Source organism: Gekko japonicus, unplaced genomic scaffold (assembly GCF_001447785.1).
Source record: "Gekko japonicus isolate JY-2015 unplaced genomic scaffold, Gekko_japonicus_V1.1 scaffold278, whole genome shotgun sequence".
Classification (NCBI taxonomy): Eukaryota; Metazoa; Chordata; class Lepidosauria; order Squamata; family Gekkonidae; genus Gekko; species Gekko japonicus.
In genome coordinates this window covers 485037-493298 of record NW_015169783.1, presented here as the reverse complement: position 1 = coordinate 493298, position 8262 = coordinate 485037, and the positions used below count along the sequence as shown (strand labels likewise).

Genomic DNA, 8262 nt, shown 5'->3' with positions numbered 1-8262 from the left:
GAACACGGCTCACCAAGGCAACAGGGTTACCCTGCAATTCTTCTAGGATGCTATTCTGGCTCTGACCGGGGCGGGGGGGGGGGGCTGAACACCTTGTTGGTCTCTAAGGCGCTACAGGACTTGAATCTCCTTTAGATGAACATATGGGGTAGAGGTCCATCAGTGGCTATTAGCCACAAGGTATAGACAGGGACTCTGGGGCAAGTGATGCTCTGTCTTCTTGGTGCTTGGGGGGGTCAACAGTGGGAGGGCTTCTAATGTCCTGGCCCCACTGCTGGACCTCCTGATGACACCTGGTATTTTTGGCCACTGTGTGACAGAGTGTTGGACTGGATGGGCCATTGGCCTGATCCAACATTGGCTTCTCTTATGTTCTTTCTGCAGACCAACACAGCTACCTTCTTGAAACAAAAAAAGTATGGGAAAAAGGCATTCCTACAAAAGACCATGGTACTGAGGATGTGCTTTTCCCTATCAACAAGCCGGTTGATTTCCGATACAAAATAAACCCAAATTACTTACCGGTTTCTTTAACTTCTTCCTGAAGTAGTCATACTTCTGTTTAAACTCTCTGGAATAGGGAACAGCCTGAAAGAGGTGAGTGCTTGGTTGTTAGTGGAAAAAGTCAGCTGGGAACAGAAGACCGGCAAATAGACTCTCCCGCCTTGGGCCCCCCCCGTCCCCCCCCCAGATTCAATGGCCACAAAAACTCTCATCAGAACAGGCTGTTAATAACACCCAAGGGAATCTTTTTCATTGTCCTCCAGGCCAATTCTATTCCAAGAAAGTGTCAGAGCAGGTAAGGGAAGTGGGAACTAAGACGGGTGAAACTGTGCGGGTGAGATGATTTTCTATTATATTTGTGGGTCACGAACCAGGAACTCAGAGAGAGGGCTCCTAACACTGTGCGTAGAATGACAGTCTTGGGGACAGCCCTTATGTGCTCCTCCTTCTTCAAAAACTACCACAGCTCAGGGGGACGGGGACAACAATCCAGAACATAACAGTTCTGTGGCATGCATCTGCTCTCACTTTTTGAGTTTTCCAGCTAGAGAATTTCTCGCTAGAGGTCCCAGAAGGCCAGGCTTGTTAAGATACAACACAAACAAATGCATTCCACCTCTCAGTTAGTTTCTAATAGCAAAATAATTGGCCTCATTTATCAGGGATGCCAAATTAAGATATATGGTTTACCCATTTCAGTTATTTTTTTACTCCAGTCACCAGGGGGCCAGCGGGTGGGTGGACTGCTAAATGTAGCATTTCTTCCTCTCTTGGAACCACATCATTTTTTTTGGGGGGGGGGTGTCGGGTTCTCAGTAATGGATGCCTACTTGGCAGCAAACGATGGACTCAGTTTGAGAAAAGAAGCCGCCTGACACAGCTCCAGAACAGCAGAAGGAAGGACAGATGAACACGGTGCCAGAATACAGAAGATGGAAATATTCGTCTGTCCCATAAATTCAGTTGCTCGGCAGATGGAATGGCTTCACAAGAGGAAGCTCACACTCCAAAGCGGGGCCCTCTACAATTCATCACCTCTCTCTGTCCCCTTCTTGCAAGGAGCACAGCCTAGTTTAGTGTCGTGGTTAAAAGCAGCAGAAACTAATCTGGAGAATGGGGTTTGATCCCCCACTCCTCCATAGCCAGCAGGGTGACCTTGGGTCAGCCACAGTTCCCTCAGAGCAGTTCTCTCTCAGCCCCTCTTACCTCACAGGGTGTTTGTTGTGGGGAGAGGAAGGGAAGGAGATTGTAAGCCTCTTTGAGACTCTGAGTGAAGGGAGAGGTATACATCCAACTCTTCTTCTTCTTCCCCCCCCTGCCCTATTTTATCTACAAGTATAACCCTGCAAGATAAGTTAGGTTGAGAGACTGCCTGGCTGCCTGGCTGGCACAAGGTCGACCAGCGAACTTCAAGGCTGTGTAGGGATTGGAATCCAGGTCTCCGTGATCCATACCTAACACCTGGTACATTAATAATAAAGGGAATAATAAAGGGAATACGGGTCATAGAATCACAGTTGGAAGGGGCCATACTGACCATCTAGTCCAACCCCCTGCCCAATGCAGGACCAGCCTAAATATTCAAGTAGTAAATACAACTGTGCATCTACTACTGAAATATTTCCAGACACACACACCAAAACTGAAAACAATCCAGCACGGTGACAAGGGAAGAACCATTCTTGAAACTGAGAAGGATGATATGGTACTGCCTAGCACTTTCATTGTTCAAGCACTTGACACACATTATCCTTACAACTCTGGGCTGGGAAATTACTGGAGGTTGGGGGGTGGAGCCTGGGTAGGGTAGGTTTTGCGGAGGAGAGAGACTTTGGCAGGGTATCATGCCACGAAGTCCACTGCACAAAGTAGCCGTTTTCTCCAGTGGAACTAATCTCTTCAGTCTGCGGATTAGTTGTAATTCCGGGAGATTGTCAGGCCCCTACTGGAGTCTGGCAACCCTACTTACAGCAGCCCAGCAAGGTAGGCCTGTATTACTATAGTTGTACATTACAGACAGGGGCTAAGGTCGTGATGCTTTCTGCAGGCCATCCATTAAGTTTGTGGATGATGCAGGATTTGGACCAATGGGCTTCTTGGCTCGCAATGTATCCTCTTAGCTACTCTGCCCCACTTGCTGGTTTAGATTCTCAACTGCCACTAATAATGATTGTGCTGTCAAGCTGGAACCGACTTATGGCGATCCCTCATGTGGTTTTCAAGGCAAGAAGTAAGCAGAGGGTGGTTTGCCATGGCCTGCCTCTGCACAGCAACTCCGGTCTTCCTTGGTGGTCTCCCGTCCAGGAACTAACTATGGCCAACCCTGCTTGATTAGCTGTGACAAGTTGGGGGCAGCTGGGGCTATTTAGCCTGCTGCAAAGACCCTGGGGTCTGCGACTGACAAGAGGGGACTGAACACAATCTCAGCGGCATTATTGCTGCTACAATCTGTTGCATCAGACTTTGATTTGGTGGCCCCGAGCAGGCTGAGGGTGAACAAATATGGAGGATTGTGGATGTACTCCTTCGGGTGAGCTGCTGTCCTCTACCAGCTGTGGTCTGAAGGTAGACAAAAGCCAAGCATGGAAAGGAAGTCATGAACCTGCCTCCAAAGTATCCCAGCAACACATGCAGTACTTACTGGACCAGTGATAGCTGGATTCTGCAATCTTGGATCTTCCCACTGGGTAATTTTATTATCTGTAATTAAAAACAGAAAGTCACAGTTTGAGTTCTCTTCCAACACTCTCTTCCCATCCAGGTTTTGACTTTCTGACATACATTTCTGGCTCTTGCCTGTCTCTGTGTAACTACATTCTCCATGGTTAGAGGGGGAAATTCCATAGACCCCATTCATGAAAACCCCATCACGCTGTTTAGTGAGAAACATCCACTCAAAATAAGATCCGTTCCGTTACCAGAGCACTGCTTGCGATTCTTTGGATGCTACCCAACATTACAATTATGATCTATTAGGAACATTACCCAGGGAAAACAAAAGAATGGGACGGGAGTCCTAGTGGAGGGGGAAGGCTAGAAAATCTCAGTAAAGTACAGTTAACTTAAATAAAGAAGGCTGAATCAGAACTATTGAGAAATCCATTCTTTTTCTTTCTTTCCATTTTCTTTCGTTGGGGTTTTTCTCCCCAATGGGGACTCAAGATGTTCTCCCTATAGGGCTCGCTGCCGTTGCAACTGTCAGCTGGGGGGGGAGAAGCCGGGCGGGCCCAGCGGCTAGGAGCCGTGGCCGTTGCTGTGGACTGCCTGCTGGGCTCACCTGCGGCCGCCTCCTTCTCCTCCGTGTGGAGTTCCTGCTGTTTCAGCAGGCTGGCCACCCGTGAGCCGCGGGGAACCCCCCCCCCGTGAGTATCGCGGGTCCCACTTCTTGTATTGTATATTTGTTTCAGCTGTGTTGTGTCGGAGCTGGGAGGGTACCTGGTAGGGCTCCCCCCACCCCAGACGACTGTGGCCATAGTTAGGGTTTCTGCATAGGTCTCTGCACCATGCACCGTGTAAGCCGCTCAGAGCCCTTCGGGGGTGAGCTGGGTACAAACTGAAAGTATAATTATTTATTTATTAGATTTATACCCCTCCCTATCCCCAAAAAATGGGCTCAGGGCGGCTTATCTTATCTTGTAGGCCAATTTTGAGTCACCAGAGTGGGAGAAAAGCTGAGCTTAAATGCCTTAATTAATTTTTATTAATTAACCAGGGCAAGAGCGAATGTAAGTGTCTACCAGGATCCTGCATGTCTCTCCAGAGGCGAGGGCTAGGTGAAGAGAGAGGGATCCGTGAGACACGGATCTGCAAGTGACGTTTAAAAGGCAAAGTATGCCACGGAGTTGCCACTGACTCATAGCGACCCCTGTAAGTTTCGTCTCGTGGGGTTTTCAAGGCAAGAGATGAGCAGAGGTGGCTTTCCTGTTACCTTCCTCTGCACAGCAGCCCTGGTCTTCCTTGGTGGCCTCCCATCCAAGAACTGACCCCTCTTAGCTTTCAAGCTCTGATGAGATCAGGCTAGTCTGAGCTATTAGGGCTGCTACTGGACCCCGTCCTGCCCTGGATGATGCAGGATAGCCCAGTCTTGTCTTATCTACCCTAAGCAGGGTAGGCCCTGTTAGTACACGAATGAGAGACCTTTAAGGAAATCCAGGGTGGCCACACAGAGGCAGGCAATGGTCAAACCACTCTCTTCACCTCTTGTCTTGGAAACCCTACGAAGGTCACCGCAAGCCAGCTCTGACTTGATGACATTTTCCATCACCACGGGACCTACTTGTTAACTGATGACACCACTGAACGTCTGTACTAGTTTAAGGATCACCTCTTTTTTTAACTAAGTAGAAGTCAAGTGGGTTATTTAGTGTGCGTGATCGCAGCCCTAGATACCCAGGCTCACTCTTTTAAAGCCTGGAGAAACAAACATGGGAACAGTGATGTAGCCAATGAAGGTGCCTGAACTCCTAGGTATTGTACTCTATGGTTTCCCAAAGGAACAATCAGCGGCAAATTTTAGGTACTTCTTTGTTAATTCCAGAGGAGCTCTTTTTACAGATCAAGCTGGCGCTCACCAGAGAATTATCATCCGTTCCATTCCTTACTTTAATGTCATGATATGGCTTAAAAGCTACCCATGCACTTGCAAATCTATACATTACTTTCACACAGGCAGGGTTTTCTCCCCCTCCCATAACCCTCTGATATATTAATGTCACTAATGATAGTTCTAAAGGCTAATTCTACGGAGATTCCAGGAAAGGAGAGACTACGACACTGGTGCATTGATTTCTAGAAGGTTAATTTTACAGGCTCAATACACCTTCCCCTTATTGCTTGCCATGTCTTTGGTTGCGTTCAGACTGGCAGTTTGGCCCGATATAGGCACATTTCACAAACGGATTAAATGGACCCGGTCACACAGCCACTCCTGGGCATACTCACCCCGTCAGAGGACGACTTGGAGCCGGGTTAAAAAGCCACCACCTCCCCACACATTCACTGCGCATGGCTGGATGTCTGAACATGGGGGAGCATGCGCAGAATGGATTTGGCAGTCTGAACCTGCAGATCCATTCTGCCGCTAGGGAGGGATTTTTTTTTTTAAAATTGCCTATATGCACATGCATGCGCACAAGCGCATATGTGGCACACGTGCACTTATGCACGCACATGAATTTTGAGCTTTTTTGCAGTGAGCTCCATGGCTGAGGCGCTGCAATAATGTGGATGCCTGACCACGGGATGTCTCCATGTGTAACCCGCAGCAGGGTGTGCTGTGTGGCTGATATGCCCCGCAACACTTTAAACCGGTTCAATTAGAGGCGGCACCATATCGCACCAAACTGCCAGTCTGAACACAACCTTTCTCTGGTTTAATGAATATGTATATTTCCGACAATCCACAAACATTCCCAGCTGAACAAATCACTTTCTATTGCCACTGGATAGTCAAAACACAACAAAGACCCACACACTTGCTCAGAGGTGCTGTCAAAGGACATGTCTACAATGAAACACCATTTACATTTGGACTTTGAGGGACAGAAGTGGATAGAGATTAACAGGGTGGGTGCAAGAGAAACATGCCACAAAATAGAAAATAAGGTCAGAATTGGCATTGCCCCAAGCCCTTTTTCTTTCTTTTCTTTTCTTTTTTTGGGGGGAGGGGGAATAATTTCAGGGGGGAAACGGTTCTATCGAAAATTTCTTCTTCTGCTGCCTTGCACAGATAAGACTCGTGGCTGCATCCATTTGATTTCTCATCTTATTTTCTATTCCTAGGGTGTGCTTTCGTTTATTAATAGAAGTGCATAGAAGCCATGGGGTCCATCCACAACACCAAATAAATAAATTAAAAAAAAGTTCAACAAAAAACAACCACAAAGAAGAAATGTTAATGCTTCACAAGAGCAAAATCGGGACAAAGCTTGATGAGCCAATTAAAAGCAAGCTTTTGGTGAATTATACAGTACCGTAAGAGGGCACTAAGTCTCGGGTATGAATGTCGCCACATATCAACACCTGGCTTCCTAAATGAAGAGTAAAATTACAAAGCTTTCACTTCAATCTTACATTACCTCCCTTCACCTACTAGCTGTAGAACCTGCGTGGCCTACTTACTATGATCTATATAAAACGTTCTTCCGTCCAGATGTATCCTTTCCTCCCAACCGGGCTGTAAATAAAAGAACAACAGAAAAACAAACCTCAGCAGCTGGAGATATTTATTTGCCAAGCAGGGAAAGTGACTTCTCTCCCTCCCTTCCCATATTACCCTTGTCTGAAAATGGAACTGTGCCATCCTAAGCAGAGTTATGTACTTCTAGGTCAGGGATCCCCAACGGGGTGCCCGCGAGTGCCGTGGGTGTCACCTTCTCTGGAGCCTGCCAAGTGTTTTTAGGAAGTTAGTGGGTCCAGGTGGGACTTTTGTTTAGCAAGACTTCTGATTGACTACTGGAGGTTTGATTAGCTGTGCAGATATTTTTTAAAAATGGTGCTTTGGCGCCAGCTGCCATCATAGCACAAGGACCGACACTGTGTGACTGAAGGCCGAGCGCCGAAGAACAGATGCTTTCGAATGATGGTGCTGGAGAAGACTCTTGAGAGTCCCCTGGACTGCAAGGAGATCAAATCAGTCAATCCTAAAAGAAATCAACCCTGACTGTTCCCTGGAAGGCCAGATACTGAAGCTGAAGCTCAGATACTTTGGCCCCCTAATGAGAAGGGAGCACTCACTGGAGAAGACCCTAGTGCTGGGAAAGATTGAAGGTCAAAGACGACGGGGACGGCGTAGGATGAGATGGTTAGACAGTGTTATCGAGGCAACGAACATGAAATTAAGCAAACTCCGGAGCACGACAGAAGACAGGAGGGCCTGGTGTGATGTGGTCCACTGGGTCGCGAAGAGTTGGACTCAACTGTGCGACTGAACGACAAAAACCACCTCCTGTGGCAATCGTTTAGTGGCAGCCATTTTGTTGCGGCGCCCACCACGCCATGTCAGAATTCCCAATGTTCCCACAGGCGCAAAATGGTTGGTGACCCCTGCTCCAGGTCCATTGAAGTCTGAGGGCTTAGAAGGCTATACCTCTGCTTAGGAGGGCGCTTTAAGAGGTGCAGTTTTAATACCCTGATCGAGGCTAGCAAGTGATGTAGTATGCCCATGGGGCTTCTGCTATTCCAAAGAGGGACTCTCGGAGAAGAAAAAGCCAACCGACCTGTTTCCCTTCACGGAATGAACTGTGAGACAACTGCAAGTAAGGACATTTCCATGTGTATTTTGGATTTCAACGCCAACCAAAAAAATAACCTGCTGGATTGGGAAAATTATTCTGGAGCCAGTGACAAGAAATGTGCCCAAAACGTTCAGGAAGAATACAGAAGGCACCCACAGAGAACCGTACTCTGTGTCCAAAAAGAAGGAACAATGTCATTTTTCCAGCAGCCTACAAACTGCTCTCCATGTGACAGCTTCCATTCACAGGAGCTATCACATGAGACACTTTCTCCAATATAAAAACATGAGTGCGGATAGAATTTATATCCAGATCTGCTGAATGGTTGCGGAGATGCTGAGCGGCAGTCAGAGTTTGCCTCTTAACCATTTAACATGAAGCACGGCTAGTCAAGAGGTGAGGAGTGGCGAACCAGGGGGAACAGGAGTGCGCCTGGACAGGCCCAGACTGACTGACTCTGGGCTCTGAGTCCATATCAACAATATTGGAACAGTCAAAGGGAGAATAAGACTACTGAGATGTA

At 47.6% G+C, this 8262-nt stretch overlaps 1 protein-coding gene across 9 annotated transcripts in view; it reads right to left on the bottom strand.

Annotated features, from left to right (window-relative positions):
* NEDD4L (neural precursor cell expressed, developmentally down-regulated 4-like, E3 ubiquitin protein ligase) overlaps positions 1-8262 on the bottom strand; it is a 270488-nt gene that overhangs the window by 40799 nt on the left and 221427 nt on the right. For 5 of the 9 annotated variants that reach the window (XM_015416886.1, XM_015416880.1, XM_015416882.1 and 2 more), the window contains 4 exons: positions 6625-6679; positions 6477-6533; positions 3146-3204; positions 523-588 (listed from right to left, as the gene is read on the bottom strand). In XM_015416886.1, the coding sequence (XP_015272372.1) occupies positions 523-588; positions 3146-3204; positions 6477-6533; positions 6625-6679 (237 nt within the window). The remainder of the gene's footprint in view (positions 1-522; positions 589-3145; positions 3205-6476; positions 6534-6624; positions 6680-8262) is intronic. The other 4 variants (XM_015416887.1, XM_015416888.1, XM_015416881.1 and 1 more) reach the window with 1 other exon arrangement.